The sequence below is a fragment of the Trachypithecus francoisi genome, unplaced genomic scaffold, assembly GCF_009764315.1.
Source record: "Trachypithecus francoisi isolate TF-2019V2 unplaced genomic scaffold, Tfra_2.0 Lachesis_group13, whole genome shotgun sequence".
Taxonomy (NCBI): domain Eukaryota; kingdom Metazoa; phylum Chordata; class Mammalia; order Primates; family Cercopithecidae; genus Trachypithecus; species Trachypithecus francoisi.
Window position 1 is genome coordinate 85,253,581 of NW_022681458.1, and position 17,379 is coordinate 85,270,959.

General features: G+C 38.1%; 1 protein-coding gene across 1 annotated transcript in view; it reads left to right on the forward strand.

Annotated features, from left to right (window-relative positions):
• The window catches only part of ACVR1C (activin A receptor type 1C), a 101,056-nt gene that overhangs the window by 39,042 nt on the left and 44,635 nt on the right, over positions 1–17,379 (forward strand). Inside the window, exon 2 of the mRNA XM_033231433.1 lies at positions 4,629–4,859. Coding sequence (XP_033087324.1) covers positions 4,629–4,859 — 231 coding nt within the window. The remainder of the gene's footprint in view (positions 1–4,628; positions 4,860–17,379) is intronic.

Genomic DNA, 17,379 nt, shown 5'->3' on the forward strand with positions numbered 1-17,379 from the left:
TTTAAATGGTCTCTGCACCCTAGTTCATTTGGCTATTCCTTTATGTGTTACAAATGTATTTTGATTGTTTTGCTTGTTTGCATAAGGCAACTGGCTTTACCTCCTTCAGTAGTAGGAGAGATAGTCCCTAAGTCTTTATATAGTATTTCCTATGTGCCAGAGATTTGTCTAAGGGCTTTACATAGGTTAACTAATTTATGCTCCACAACAACGTTATGAGGAGATATATTATTATTAGTCCTGCCTTTCATATAAGAAAATGGAGGTACAGGAGACAAAGTAATGCCTAAGATTGCAAAGCTAGTATAATCAAATTTCTAAGATTGGAACTGGAGAATGCTAGAAAGATTTCATTTTCAGTAGAAACCTAGATGAATGGTTGCCCATGAGTTCTCTTTTTGCAAGGAAAGTGCCTTGAAACATATTCTAAAGCACTAGATTTTATCTATATAGCTCTATAGAATCCCAATCAAGTTAGAATATATGGTTCTTCTGTATCACATAAATATTGGTGGCAAAGTATATTTATTAATGTTGGTCACCACTGGAATAAATAGGAAAGTGAGCTGTTGTGCTTGGTTCAATGTTGATAACAAAACAGTATTTTATTTTAGGATTGTATTTCCCTTAGGATACCAGTATTAAAAATGTTTTTAGAAATGATGCTTCATCAGTTAAGAAAAATTATTGATAGAAGAGAATAATTTCTATATGATTGATATAGAATTTGTTCTTTGTTAAATATTCAGTTATATAGGAATAGTACCCATTTTTGCTCCCAAATCGGTATTTGAAGTTAAGTAAAAGTTGTCATTTATGTATCAAATATTTTACAAGTGTAAAATCAACTCCCATTTGAGCGATTAGCAATTTAAAGACTTTAATTTACTAACAATGATTATATGGTAAAAATTTGGACATTTAGATAATTATGGGAGGACAGTTGTGATTTAACGAAAAGTTCATTACATTAATAATATATTTATTTATTTTTGTTTTTGTTGCATTTCCTTTTAGGGTCTTAGTCATAAATGTTTTACCTAGGGAATGTTGAGAATAGTTTGTCTTTGTAGGTTTTCTTCTAGAATTTTTCTTGTTTTAGGGCTTAGAGTTAAGTCTTTAATTCATCTTGAGTTAATTTTTGTATAATGTGAGAGGAGGATCCAGTTTCTTTCTTCTATGCGTACCTATCCACTTTTCCAAGCACCGTTTATTGAATAGAGTATCCTTTCCCCAGTGTGTGTTTTTGTGTGCTTTGTCGGAGATCAGTTGGTTGTAAGTATGTAGCTTTATTTCTGGATTCTCTAATCTGTTTCATTGGTCTATGTGTCTACTTTTATACCAGTACCATGCCATTTTGGTTACTGTAGCCCTGTATTTATAGTATAATTTGAAGTTGGGTAATGTGATGCTTCCAGATTTGTGCTTTTTGCTTAAGATTACTTTGGCTATTCAGGCTCTTTTTTGATTCCATAAAAATTTTAGGATTTTTTTTTTTCTAATTCTGTGAAAAATGATGTATTTTGATAGGAATTGCACTGAATCTGTAGAATGCTTTGGGCAGCATGGTCATTTTCACAATATTGATTCTTCCAGTCTATGAGCATGGATGTTTTTCCATTTGTTTGTGTCATCTATATCTCTGCACAAAGAAATAATAGAATAAACAGATAACCTATAGAATGGCAGAAAATATTTGCAAAGTATACATCCAAAAAAGGATGTATCCAGAATCTACAAGGAACTCAAGAGAATCAGCAAGAAAAAAGCAAATAATCCCATTAAAAAGTGGGCAAATGACATGAGCAAACACTTCTCAAAAGAAGACATACAAATGGCTAACAAATATATGAAAAAATGTTCAACACCGCTAATCACGAGGGAAATGCAAATTAAAATAACGGTGAGATATCAGCCTACCCCAGCCAGAATGGCCACCATTAAAAAGCCAGCCATCCCACTACTGGGTATATACCCAAAGGATTATAAATTACTCTACTACAAAGACACATGCACACGTATGTTTATTGCGGCACTATTCACAATAGCAAAGACTTGGAATCAACCCAAATGTCCATCTGTGACAGACTGGATTAAGAAAATGTGGCACACATACACCATGGAATACTATGCAGCCATAAAAAAGGATGAGTTTGCGTCCTTTGTAGGGACATGGATGCAGCTGGAAACCATCATTCTTAGCAAACTATCACAAGAACAGAAAACCAAACACCGCATGTTCTCACTCATAGGTGGGAACTGAACAATGAGATCACTTGGACTCGGGAAGGGGAACATCACACACTGGGGCCTATCATGGGGAGGGGGGAGGAGGGAGGGATTGCATTGGGGAGTTATACATGATATAAATGATAAATTGATGGGTGCTGACGAGTTGATGGGTGCAGCACACCAACATGGCATAAGTATACATATGTAACAAACCTGCACGTTATGCACATGTACCCTAGAACTTAAAGTATAATAAAAAAAATAGGCCGGGCGCGGTGGCTCAAGCCTGTAATCCCAGCACTTTGGGAGGCTGAGACGGGCGGATCACGAGGTCAGGAGATCGACACCATCCTGGCTAACACGGTGAAACCCCATCTCTACTAAAAAAATACAAAAAAACTAGCCGGGCGAGGTGGCGGGCGCCTGTAGTCCCAGCTACTTGGGAGGCTGAGGCAGGAGAATGGCGTAAACCCGGGAGGCGGAGCTTGCAGTGAGCTGAGATCTGGCCACTGCACTCCAGTCCGGACCACAGAGCGAGACTCCGCCTCAAAATAAATAAATAATAAATAAATAAATAAAAATAAAAAAAATAAAAAAAAATTAAAAAAGTCAAAAAAAATAGATATTGGTGTGGATATGGTGAAAAGCAAATGCTTATACCCTGCTGATAGGAATTTAAATTATTACAATGTCTATGGAAAACAGTATGGAGAGTTCTCGAAGAACTAAAAATGGAACTGCCATTTGATCCAGCAATCCCACTATTGGGTTATCAAAAAAGATACCTGCACATGTATGTTTATTTCAGCACAGTTCACATTGCAAAGATACAGCATCAACGTAAGTGCCCATCAACCGATAAATGAATAAAAACATATGGTGTGTGTGTGTGTATGTGCATATATATATATGCACACACATATATATGCACACATGTATATATGCACACAGGTATATATATATACACACAAGTATATATATGGTGTGTGTGTTTGTGTGTGTGTGCGTATATACCATAGACTACAACTCAGCCATAAAAAAGAATGAAATAATGTCTTTTGCAGTGACTTTTGATGGAACTGGAGGCCATTATCCTAAGTGAAGTAACTCAAAAGCAGAAAACAAAATACTGCATGTCCTCACTAATAAGAGGGAGCTAAGCTATGAGTATGCAAAGGCAAACAGGGAGACGTAAAGGATATTGGAGACTCAGGAGGTGTGGGAGGGTGGGAGGGAGGTTAGGAATGAAAAATTATCTATTGAGAACAATGTACACTATTCGGGTGATGGGTACACTGAAAGCTGAGACTTCATCATTATACAGTTCACCCATGTAACCCAAAACAACTTGTACTCCTAAAGCTATTGAAATTTAAAGAATTTTAAAACAGTAATACAAAGCTTATTTAGTGTTATGCTATTTAGAAACAATATATTTAAATAAAATTTGAATAAATAACTCACAACCACTAGATGCTTCATGCTGATGAATATTTTGCATCAAAAATAAATAGGCACCGCTTTGGACATGTGACTTAGTGGTGACTGTGTTGTGTGTGTGTGTGTGTGTGTGTGTGTATAATAAGTGGAGAATGTTGGAGAGGTGTAGATAGTGAACAGATTAGTTTAACAAAGTGTAATTTTTCACAGTTGTATTGGTATAAATATTCTAAATTCTGTTATTGGTGTGCCTTACTTTATGGACTGGATGTATGAATTAAAGAAAATTACCTGAAAGTCATGGTGTCTGTTCAAATGATTCATTCTAAAATATGTTCTTTAGTGAAGAGGGGAAATATAGTGGCTCACCAATGTCTTAAAGGAACTATGACAATAACAATTGTGTTAAAGTATCACAGAAAATAAATATAAAGTGTCATAACTATTTTTTAGAGACATAAATGTCTATGGTTAGCTTTGCGTTTAGCACATTTGCTTAAAAGTTTAAAGGAAGGAGGGCAAATGAACAGAACACACTGAATTGTTTGGTTACACAGCTGCCATAACCCCACTTTAATGTTCTGTGAGTGTTGCTGGACAGCTCCTTTTGGTTGCTGTGATACTGTTTCCTAGCATTTCCTAGGAGCTATTGATTTAGGAATGAGCTGATTGAACTTAATAAGGGGGTATTTAGAGCATGGATGGGAAAAATGCTTTAAATATAGTAGCAACTGAATAAATCACAAAAATATTAGCAATAGTAAATGATAATTGGACAGGATGTTTAGTGAAATACAGATGGAGAGGGAGTAAGAGCTTAGCATGTGTTTAGCAAGTGTTTTTATTTAAACCCTTTTTCTATTCTCATTAAGACTGAATTTATATTCTGAGGTATTATCAAGTAAAGTAGCATGATGTCTTTTGTATTTTAAATCTTTTTGCCTTACTCTTTCCAGGACTGAAGTGTGTATGTCTTTTGTGTGATTCTTCAAACTTTACCTGCCAAACAGAAGGAGCATGTTGGGCATCAGTCATGCTAACCAATGGAAAAGAACAGGTGATCAAATCCTGTGTCTCCCTTCCAGAACTGAATGCTCAAGTCTTCTGTCATAGTTCCAACAATGTTACCAAAACCGAATGCTGCTTCACAGATTTTTGCAACAACATAACACTGCACCTTCCAACAGGTAAGGGGTCTATCTTTCTTCATTCCAAATTTAATTTTACTCTTGGGAAACTATAAGAAATGGTAGGAATCAAACTGTCTTATGTTTCTTTAAATAAGAAAATCTGTTTTACAGTTCTGTTTTTGATTTTGGCTGGTAAAATTCTCTAGAGTCTAGCTGAGGTTGAGTTTTTAAAAAAGTGCACATCATTGTCAAAACATTGACAACAATGTAACAATTTTGAAGAAATTTGTCCACGTGATGTATTTTTGAAATGATTAATGGACCTAAAGTCAAATGTAAATTTTTTTGGATTTTTAAAAAAGAAATTGAGATTGCTTCTTGGCCTTTTGGCTAAGATCACGTGTAAAAGACATTGAGAAATATACTGAGAAGAAAAAGAGCATAACTAAAAATAGCAGATTGCCAACTTTTCTGGGGACAGAATCTTTTTTTCAGGAGCATCCTCTGCATATCTTCTCCATCTACCCACATTCAAGTGGGAGCACACCCCAGAGAGATAGAGGCAGAGTAAATTTGACCCTTCATCATTGTTCAGATATTTTTCTGCCTTTCATCCAATTATACAGTGCTTTACCCCAATTTATAAGATGCTAAAAATCCTGATCTGGCCCTTTATCAGTAACTGGGATCTGAAACTTTGGGAGACATTAAGGGGCATGTAATTCTGAATTTAAAACTAGTTTATGATGTGAAAATAGTCCTGCTATTGAATTTCTTTAATATTTTTAATATAATAATAATTTAATGATTATCAATATAGATGTATCTATGAGGGATACATATACTTCCTTACAAATTAACATTTTAAGGCAATGTTATCCAAGCTTAGGTGTTCATATGTCATTATATCAGTATACCACTAAAGTACTTTTTACCTATTTTTAAAATAAGCTAACCGCCTTTTAATTGAAAAACATTTATTGTATAAAATGTAGTATCACTATCACAAATGTAAAAACTTGCCCTAAATAGAAGATACCTATGTCAACAAAGACACAATGCTCCTGCATTTCAGTTAGGTATTTGCATTTTCTCCTTTTTAAAAGAGAGAAGAAAGAAGAATAAGACGTATTAGCAGGAAATGAGACTTTTTGTTACAGAATCCAAAAAAACTAAGAGAATAACAGAAGGAATCATAATATGACTCAGTATTATTTAATATCATGTTTGTTTGCCATCCCAATTCATCTCAGAAAAACTCTTAAAGTAATTCCCTGTACTACCACTAGTACTTGTCCCAATCCTTGGAAACACTGTTGTAAGGCATTATCATGTATATTGCAACCTCAAAAGTTATACTTGGCGTATTTCATCCCTGAATGCTACTTGCAGTCATGGATTTTAGACCATATTTATTCTTTTTATTTATTTATTTATTTTTTATTATACTTTAAGTTCTAGGGTACATGTGCATAACGTGCAGGTTTGTTACATATGTATACTTGTGCCATGTTGGTGTGCTGCACCCATCAACTCATCAGTACCCATCAATTCATCATTTATATCATGTATAACTCCCAATGCAATCCCTCCCCCCTCCCCCCCCCATGATAGGCCCCAGTGTGTGATGTTCCCCTTCCTGAGTCCAAGTGATCTCATTGTTCAGTTCCCACCTATGAGTGAGAACATGCGGTGTTTGGTTTTCTGTTCTTGTGATAGTTTGCTAAGAATGATGGTTTCCAGCTGCATCCATGTCCCTACAAAGGACGCAAACTCATCCTTTTTTATGGCTGCATAGTATTCCATGGTGTATGTGTGCCACATTTTCTTAATCCAGTCTGTCACAGATGGACATTTGGGTTGATTCCAAGTCTTTGCTATTGTGAATAGTGCCACAATAAACATACGTGTGCATGTGTCTTTATAGCAGCATGATTTCTAATCCTTTGGGTATATACCCAGTAGTGGGATGGCTGGGTCATATGGTACATCTAGTTCTAGATCCTTGAGGAATTGCCATACTGTTTTCCATAATGGTTGAACTAGTTTACAGTCCCACCAACAGTGTAAAAGTGTTCCTATTTCTCCACATCCTCTCCAACACCTGTTGTTTCCTGACTTTTTAATGATTGCCATTCTAACTGGTGTGAGATGGTATCTCCTTGTGGTTTTGATTTGCATTTCTCTTTTTTTTTTTTTTTTTTGAGGCGGAGTCTCGCTCTGTCGCCCGGACTGAAGTGCAGTGGCCGGATCTCAGCTCACTGCAAGCTCCGCCTCCCGGGTTCACGCCATTCTCCTGCCTCAGCCTCCTGAGTAGCTGGGACTACAGGCGCCCGCCGCCTCGCCCGGCTAGTTTTTGTATTTTTAGTAGAGACGGGGTTTCACCGTGTTTGCCAGGATGAGACGTCTCGATCTCCTGACCTCGTGATCCGCCCGTCTCAGCCTCCCAAAGTGCTGGGATTACAGGCTTGAGCCACCGCGCCCTGCCGATTTGCATTTCTCTGATGGCGAGTGATGATGAGCATTTTTTCATGTGCCTGTTGGCTGTATGAATGTCTTCTTTTGAGAAATGTCTGTTCATATCCTTTGCCCACTTTTTGATGGGGTTGTTTGTTTTTTTCTTGTAGATTTGTTTGAGTTCTTTGTAGATTCTGGATATTAGCCCTTCATCAGATGAGTAGATTGCAAAAATTTTCTCCCATTCTGTAGGTTGCCTGTTCACTCTGATGGTAGTTTCTTTTGCTGTGCAGAAGCTCTTTAGTTTAATTAGATCCCATGTGTCAATTTTTGCTTTTGCTGCCGTTGCTTTTGGTGTTTTAGATATGAAGTCCTTGCCCATGCCTATGTCCTGAATGGTACTACCTAGGTTTTCTTCTGGTTTTTATTGTATTAGGTCTAACATTTAAGTCTCTAATCCATCTTGAATTAATCTTCGTATAAGGAGTAAGGAAAGGATCCAGTTTCAGCTTTCTACTTATGGCTAGCCAATTTTCCCAGCACCATTTATTGAATAGGGAATCCTTTCCCCATTTCTTGTTTCTCTCAGGTTTGTCAAAGATCAGATGGCTGTAGATGTGTGGTATTATTTCTGAGGACTCTGTTCTGTTCCATTGGTCTATATCTCTGTTTTGGTACCAGTACCATGCTGTTTTGGTTACTGTAGCCTTGTAGTATAGTTTGAAGTCAGGTAGTGTGACGCCTCCAGCTTTGTCCTTTTGACTTAGGATTGTCTTGGCAATGCGGGCTCTTTTTTGGTTCCATATGAACTTTAAAGCAGTTTTTTCCAATTCTGTGAAGAAAGTCATTGGTAGCCTGATGGGGATGGCATTGAATCTATAAATAACCTTGGGCAGTATGGCCATTTTCATGATATTGGTTCTTCCTATCCATGAGCATGGTATGTTCTTCCATTTGTTAGTGTCCTTTTTTATTTCACTGAGCAGTGGTTTGTAGTTCTCCTTGAAGAGGTCCTTGACATCCCTTGTAAGTTGGATTCCTAGGTATTTGATTCTCTTTGAAGCAATTGTGAATGGAAGTTCATTCATGATTTGGCTCTCTGTCTGTTACTGGTGTATAAGAATGCTTGTGATTTTTGCACATTAATTTTGTATCCTGAGACTTTGTTGAAGTTGCTTATCAGCTTAAGGAGATTTTGGGCTGAGACAATGGGGTTTTCTAAATATACAATCATGTCATCTGCAAACAGGGACAATTTGACTTCTTCTTTTCCTAACTGGATACCCTTGATTTCTTTCTCTTGCCTGATTGCCCTAGCCAGAACTTCCAACACTATGTTGAATAGGAGTGGTGAGAGAGGGCATCCCTGTCTGTGCCAGTTTTCAAAGGGAATTTTTCCAGTTTTTGCCCGTTCAGTATGATATTAGCTGTGGGTTTGTCATAAATAGCTCTTATTATTTGGAGGTACGTTCCATCAATACCGAATTTATTGAGCGTTTTTAGCATGAAGGGCTGTTGAATTTTGTCAAAAGCCTTTTCTGCATCTATTGAGATAATCATGTGGTTCTTGTCTTTGGTTCTGTTTATATGCTGGATTACGTTTATTGATTTGCAAATGTTGAACCAGCCTTGCATCCCAGGGATGAAGCCCACTTGATCATGGTGGGTAAGCTTTTTGATGTGCTGCCGAATCCGGTTTATCAGTATTTTATTGAGGATTTTTGCATCGATGTTCATCAGGGATATTGGTCTAAAATTCTCTTTTTTTGTTGTGTCTCTGCCAGGCTTTGGTATCAGGATGATGTTGGCCTCATAAAAAGAGTTAGGGAGGATTCCCTCTTTTTCAATTGATTGGAATAGTTTCAGAAGGAATGGTACCAGCTCCTCCTTGTACCTCTGGTAGAATTCAGCTGTGAATCCATCTGGTCCTGGACTTTTTTTGGTTGGTAGGCTATTAATTATTGCCTCAATTTCAGAGCCTGCTATTGGTCTATTCAGGGATTCAACTTCTTCCTGGTTTAGTCTTGGGAGAGTGTAAGTGTCCAGGAAATTATCCATTTCTTCTAGATTTTCTAGTTTATTTGCGTAGAGGTGTTTATAGTATTCTCTGATGGTAGTTTGTATTTCTGTGGGGCTGCTGGTGATATTCCCTTTATCATGTTTTATTGCATCTATTTGATTCCTCTCTCTTTTCTTCTTTATTAGTCTTGCTAGCAGTCTGTCAATTTTGTTGATCTTTTCAAAAAACCAACTCCTGGATTCATTGATTTTTTGGAGGTTTTTTTATGTCTCTATCTCCTTCAGTTCTGCTCTGATCTTAGTTATTTCTTGCCTTCTGCTCGCTTTTGAATGTGTTTGCTCTTGCCACTCTACTTCTTTTAGTTGTGATGTTAGAGTGTCAATTTTAGATCTTTCCTGCTTTCTCTTGTGGGCATTTAGTGCTATAAATTTCCCTCTACACACTGCTTTAAATGTGTCCCAGAGATTCTGGTATGTTGTATCTTTGTTCTCATTGGTTTCAAAGAACATCTTTATTTCTGCCTTCATTTCGTTATGTACCCAGTAGTCATTCAGAGGAGGTTGTTCAGTTTCCATGTAGTTGAGCGGTTTTGATTGAGTTTCTTAGTCCTGAGTTCTAGTTTGATTGCATTGTGGTCTGAGAGACAGTTTGTTATAATTTCTGTTCTTTGACATTTGCTGAGGAGTGCTTTACTTCCAATTATGTGGTCAATTTTGGAATAAGTGCGATGTGGTGCTGAGAAGAATGTATATTCTGTTGATTTGGGGTGGAGAGTTCTATAGACGTCTATTAGGTCCGCTTGGTGCAGAGATGAGTTCAATTCCTGGATATCCTTGTTAACTTTCTGTCTTGTAGATCTGTCTAATGTTGACAGTGGAGTGTTGAAGTCTCCCATTATTATTGTATGGGAGTCTAAGTCTCTTTGTAAGTCTCTAAGGACTTGCTTTATGAATCTGGGTGCTCCTGTATTGGGTGCATATATATTTAGGATAGTTAGCTCTTCCTGTTGAATTGATCCCTTTACCATTATGTAATGGCCTTCTTTGTCTCTTTTGATCTTTAATGGTTTAAAGTCTGTTTTATCAGAGACTAGGATTGCAACCCCTGCTTTTTTTATTTTCCGTTTGCTTGGTAGATCTTCCTCCCTCCCTTTATTTTGAGCCTATGTATGTCTCTGCATGTGAGATGGGTCACCTGAATACGGCAGACTGATGGGTCTTGACTCTTTATCCAGTTTGCCAGTCTGTGTCTTTTAATTGGAGCATTTAGTCCATTTACATTTAAGGTTAATATTGTTATGTGTGAACTTCATCCTGCCGTTATGATATTAACTGGTTATTTTGCTCGTTAGTTGATGCAGTTTCTTCCTAGCCTCGATGGTCTTTACATTTTGGCATGTTTTTGCAATGGCTGGTACTGGTTGTTCCTTTCCATGTTTAGGGCTTCCTTCAGGGTCTCTTGTAAGGCAGGCCTGGTGGTGACAAAATCTCTAAGCATTTGCTTATTTGTAAAGGATTTTATTTCTCCTTCACTTATGAAACTTAGTTTGGCTGGATATGAAATTCTGGGTTGAAAATTCTTTTCTTTAAGAACGTTGAATATTGGCCCCCACTCTCTTCTGGCTTGTAGAGTTTCTGCCGAGAGATCTGCTGTTAGTCTGATGGGCTTCCCTTTGTGGGTAACCCGACCTTTCTCTGGCTGCCCTTAAGATTTTTTCCTTCTTTTCAACTTTGGTGAATCTGGCAATTATGTGTCTTGGAGTTGCTGTTCTCGAGGAGTATCTTTGTGGCGTTCTCTGTATTTCCTGAATTTGAATGTTGGCCTGCCCTGCTAGGTTGGGGAAGTTCTCCTGGATGATATCCTGAAGAGTGTTTTCCAACTTGGTTCCATTTTCCCCCTCACTTTCAGGCACCCCAATCAGACGTAGATTTGGTCTTTTTACATAATCCCATACTTCTTGCAGACTTTGTTCATTTCTTTTTCTTCTTTTTTCTTTTGGTTTCTCTTCTCGCTTCATTTCATTCATTTGATCCTCAATCGCTGATACTCTTTCTTCCAGTTGATCGAGTCGGTTACTGAAGCTTGTGCATTTGTCACGTATTTCTCGTGTCATGGTTTTCATCTCTGTCATTTCATTTATGACCTTCTCTGCATTAATTAGTCTAGCTGTCAATTCTTCCACTGTTTTTTCAAGATTTTTAGTTTCTTTGCGCTGGGTACGTAATTCCTCCTTTAGCTCTGAGAAGTTTGATGGACTGAAGCCTTCTTCTCTCATCTCGTCAAAGTCATTCTCTGACCAGCTTTGATCCGTTGCTGGCGATGGGCTGCGCTCCTTTGCAGGGGGAGATGCGCTCTTATTTTTTGAATTTCCAGGTTTTCTGCCCTGCTTTTTCCCCATCTTTGTGGTTTTATCTGTCTCTGGTCTTTGATGATGGTGACGTACTGATGGGGTTTTGGTATAGGTGTCCTTCCTGTTTGATAGTTTTCCTTCTGACAGTCAGGACCCTCAGCTGTAGGTCTGTTGGAGATTGCTTGAGGTCTACTCCCGACCCTGTTTGCCTGGGTATCAGCAGCAGAGGTTGCAGAAGATAGAATATTGCTGAACAGCGATTGTACCTGTCTGATTCTTCCTTTGGAAGCTTCCTCTCAGGGGTGTACTCTACCCTGTGAGGTGTGGGGTGTCAGACTGCCCCTAGTGGGGGATGTCTCCCAGTTAGGCTACTCAGGGGTCAGGGACCCACTTGAGCAGGCAGTCTGTCCCTTCTCACATCTCAACCTCCCTGTTGGGAGATCCACTGCTCTCTTCAAAGCTGTCAGACAGAGTTGTTTGCGTCTGCAGAGGTACTGCTGCTTTTTTGTTGTTGTTGTTTAGCTGTGGGCTGTCCCCAGAGGTGGATTCTACAGAGACAGGCAGGTTTCCTTGAGCTGCTGTGAGCTCCACCCAGTTCGAGCTTCCCAGCGGCTTTGTTTACCTACTTAAGCCTCAGCAATGGCGGGCACCCCTCCCCCAGCCTCTTTGCTGCCTTGTGGTTAGATCGCAGACTGCTGTGTTAGCAATGAGGGAGGCTCCATGGGTGTGGGACCCTGCCGGCCAGGTGTGGGATATATTCTCCTGGTGTGCCCGTTTGCTTAAAGCGCAGTATTGGGGTGGGAGTTACCCAATTTTCCAGGTGTTGTGTGTCTCAGTTCCCCTGGCTAGGAAAAGGGGTTCCCTTCCCCCTTGCGCTTCCCAGGTGAGGCGATGCCTCACCCTGCTTCAGCTCTCGCTGGTCGGGCTGCAGCAGCTGACCAGCACCGATTGTCCGGCAGTCCCTAGTGAGATGACCCCAGTACCTCATTGAAAATGCAGAAATCACCGGTCTTCTGTATCGCTCGCGCTGGGAGTTGGAGACTGGAGCTGTTCCTATTTGGCCATCTTGCTCCGCCCCCCCATATTTATTCTTTCTATCTCAGATTCCATAGACTTCCTTGCTTTGGTAGTGATCTGGGATCTATTATGGGCACTTGTTTCCTTACATTTTATCTCCCAGTTTATCTGTGCACCAGAGACACCCTAAAGTGAAGGTTCCTTATGTTTGATGGTCTTCTCCATAGCCAAATACAAAGGATTTTAGGGGTAAAAAAGAGTCTCCTCATTAGCTGTGGCAGTAACTTGTAATGTGTCTTCCCAATAGTGAATGATCCTCAAGACTATATTCTTTGACTACAACAAAAGGTATTAGAGGGTAAGATGTCTCATATGCAATTGGGCAAATCAAACGTACTCAATGCAGCTAGAATGTACGTCCTTCCCAACCCAGCTGTAAGCTCTGCCAAAGTACTGACAGGTCTATATGTTCTACCCTTAAGTTAATCAGTAACCAGTCTTTCTTTTTCAAAAATCAACTTTATTAAGGTCTAATTTAGGCATAATAAAATGTGCATGTTTTATTATTTATTTTTTTATTTACAAAAAATGGTTTCTTTATTGAGAATGTGTGTGATGAACAGTGGGAGAACAGTGGGTGATTAGATCTGGGTAATTAGTATATTCATCATCTCAAACCTTTATCATTTAAAATGCACACATTTTAACTATATAGTTTGATGAGTTTAGACACATACATATGCCCTTGTAACCACCACCACATCTCCATTACCTCAAAATGTTCTCAGTCCCACTTCCACCAGGGCTAGACCACTGATCTATTTTCTATCATTGTAGATTGGATTTATTTTTCCTAGAGTTTCCCATGAAAGGAGTCATTATGAAACTTTTTTTTGAGGGGGGAGGAATTGGCTTTCTTCAGTCAGAATAATGCTTTTGAGATTCATTCATGTTGCTGGGTTTATCAGTAGTTTATTCCTTTTATTGCTGAATAATGTCCCATTCTACGGATATATTACAATTTTAAAAAATCCATTCATCCATTGATGTGCATTCAGGTTGTTTCCATGTGGAGGCTATTATTCGCAAAGCTGTTATGAGCATTCACGTACAAGTCTTTGGATATGTGCTTTTATTTCTCTTTGAAAATACCTAAGGGTGGAACTGCAGGGTCACATGATAAGTATACGTTTAACTTTATAGTCTCCCAAATAGTTTTCAGATTGCTTATAATATTTTATATCTCTAACAGAAATGTGTGATAGTTTCAGTTAGTACGTATTGTTGCCAACACTTGGTATAATCAGTCTTTAATTTTAGTCATTCAAATGGTTTTGTGTTGGTATTTTATAGTGGTTTTAATTTGCATTTCCCAATAATTAATAATGTTAAATTATTTTTTCATGTGTGTATTAGTCATCATTTATGTATCTTCCTCTATGTAGTGTCTATTTGAGTGTTTATTAAAAATTGAGTTTTTTTGGCCAGGCGTGGTGGCTCATGCCTGTAATCCCAGCACTTTGGGAGGCCAAGGCGGTCAGATCACAAGGTCAGGAGATCAAGACCATCCTGGCTAACACAGTGAAACTCCGTCTCTACTAAAAATACAAAAAAAAAAAAAAAAAAAAAAAATTAGCTGGCTGTGGTGGCAGGCGCCTGTAGTCCCAGCTACTCGGAAGGCTAAGGCAGGAGAATGCCGTGAACCTGGGAGGCGGGTTTTTTTTAAATCTTTTTCTGGTTGAATTGGAAGAGTTCTTTATATATTCTGAATACAAGTCCTTTATCACATAGATTAATTGTGACTATTTTCTTCCATTCTGTGGTTTGCCATTTTGTTTTCTTGAAGCTATTTTTTACAGAGCACAAGGTTGAAATTTTGATGAAGTCTGATTTATTTTTTTTAAATAATTATGATAGTTTACTAGTTTCATGTCCTGAGTTTTTGTCTACCCAAAATTCATATATATTTTTATGTTTTCTTCCAGAAGTTTTAATATATCAGTTTTTACAATTAGTTTCAATTTTTACATTCAGTTTCAACTTGATTTGTGTTATTATGTGAGGTTAAGGTGGAGTTTTATTTTTTCCATATGGATTTGAAGTTGTTCTAGCATCATTTATTGAAATTCTATCCTTTACTCATTGAGTGATGGTTGCACTTTGGTTGAAAATAAAGTTACTTTACATATGTGAGTATATTTCTGGCCTCTTTCTTCTGTTCAATTGTTCTATATGCCTTATACTATCACCAAACTGTTTTGATTATTGTAGTTTTATAGTAAGTATTGAAATCAGGTTTTGTGAATTCTCCAACTTTGTTTTTCCAGATTAATTTGCCTATTATCCTTTGCATTTTTATCTAAATTTTGGAATCCACTTGACAATTTCTACAAAAATACCTGCTGAGATTTTGATTAAACTGAGTTGAACATATAGATTAATTTGCAGCAAATAAATCATGTTCACAATATTGAACTTTTAATCCATGAACCTAGTATTTTTTTTTTCTTCACCTATTTAGTTCTCTGGTTACTCTTAGCAGTGCTTTGTAGTTATCAGAGAACAGGTCTTATAAATATTTTGTTGACTTTATCTCTAGTGCATGTTTTTGATGCTATTGTGAATGGTATTTTAAATATCTCAATTTCTAAATGTTAATTGCTAGTATATGAAAATAAAATTAATTTTCCTTTTATCTTATGATTTCCTAAAAGCTTGTGAAAATAACTTATAGACTTGGTGCGGTGCCTCACACCTGTAGTCCCAGCACTTTGAGAGGCTGAGGCGGGCAGATCACTTGAGGTTGAAAGTGTGAGACCAGCCTGGCCAACATGGCGAAACTCCATCTCTACTAAAAATTAGCCAGGCATGGTGGCACATGCCTGTAGTCCCAGCTACTCGGGAGGCTGAGGCGGGAGAATCGCTGGAACCCAGGAGGCAGAGGTTGCAATGAGCCGAGGTCGTGCCACACTGCACTCCAGTCTGGGTGACAGAGTAAGACACCATTAAAAAAAAAAATAAGGAAAGAAGGAAAGAAGGAAAGAAAGAAAGGAAGAAAGAAAGGAAGGAAGGAAGGAAGGAAGGAAGGAAGGAAGGAAGGAAAAGAAAACTTATATTAGTTCTAGTAGCTTTTTTTTTCTAGATTCTTTGGCATTTTCTGCATACATAATCATCTTATCAATGAATATAGACCATTTTATATCTTCTGTTCTGATATAGAGAAGATACAGAATTTTATTTCTTTACCTTGAGTTTTTGAACTGAATGGAACTGCCAATATAATGATGAATAGGAGTGGTGAGAGTGAAGATGCTTGCCTTTTTCCTGATTCTAGGAGGAGTGCATTCATTCTTTTACCCTTAAGTATGTTGTTAACTGTGGGCTTTTTGTAGATTCCTATTATCAATTGAGGGAATTTACTTGTATTCCTAGTTTGGTGAAAGTTTCTCTTTAAAATCATGAATGGATATTACATTTTTAAAAAGTAGCTTCATGAGTTTGTTGAGATTATCGTGTGATTTTTCTTCTTTAGTCTGTTCACATGATGGATTGCATTAATTGGTTTTCAAATGTTATCTATAATAGGGAAGATATGTGTTGTCTGGCCACTAATTAATGTATACAAGAAATGCTATGTAATATTTAATTGAATTTAAGCTTCTTTTTAATTAAAAAAAATTTTAAGACAGTGTCTTGCTCCATGACTCACTGCAGCCTTGAACTCCTGGGCTCTAGTGATCTTTCTACCTTAGCCTCTTGAGTAGGTGGGACTACAGGTACATGCCACCACACCTGGCTAATTTCAAAACAAAAAATTTTTTTTGAGATGGGGTCCTACAGTGTTGCCCAGGCTTATCTTAAACTCATGGCCTTAAGCAATCTCCTGCTTTCAGCCTCCTGAAGTGCTGGGATTATAGGTATGAGCCACTGGACCTGGCCGGATGCAAACCTTTTTATTTGAAAAAGCTGGGGACTTTCAGGCTGAGTACTGGATGATGAAGCTAGTGCCAACAACTCCATTATTTCTGTGTCATCAGTGAGTGTGATTGACATCTCCCCTTCTGCCTGTAGGGATTTGTCAATTTCGAAGTGATCACAAAACAGGAAATATAGAAATGTACTCTGAAAAGTAGACAGTGTGATATTTCTACAGTACTTGATAGTCTGCGTCATGTCCATGTACAGTAGAAGAAAGGTCAGGAGGTGACCAGAAGAGGTTGGACAAAATCTCGGACTTCCCTTTACAGTTTCACCTGAAAGCCAAGTGGATTCTTGCCTCTCTGACTCTTTCATCAGTCACCCCAGATGGTGGGGTCATTTCTAAGGGTAGCTGACTTGATGTAAGTGCAGTAACTCAGTCTCATGCTTCAGCTGATCCTCTCTTCTGTACTTAGATCCTATTTGTTATGGTGGGGACTTTGCTTTATTTTTTTGTGTGTGTGACAAAATTTTTCTCCTGACTAGAGCTCATGACTCCCCTCCCCTCTTCCCCTAGTAGGTGTGTATCCTTACAGTGGTTTCTGTCTGTGAGGCCCCTAATCCATCCCCCTCAGTTCTCACAATTCCTTCCTGATTTCGTGTAATTTCAGCCTTCTGTCTCTATTCAACATGTCTCTTAAACCCTTTTTTCATATTTTCTAATTTTTGAATCTTTGGTGATTTCAGTATCTATAGTCTCTGTGGGTTTGGTTCTGCTGTTTTTGGTTCTGCTGTTTTTGGTTCTGCTGTTTTGG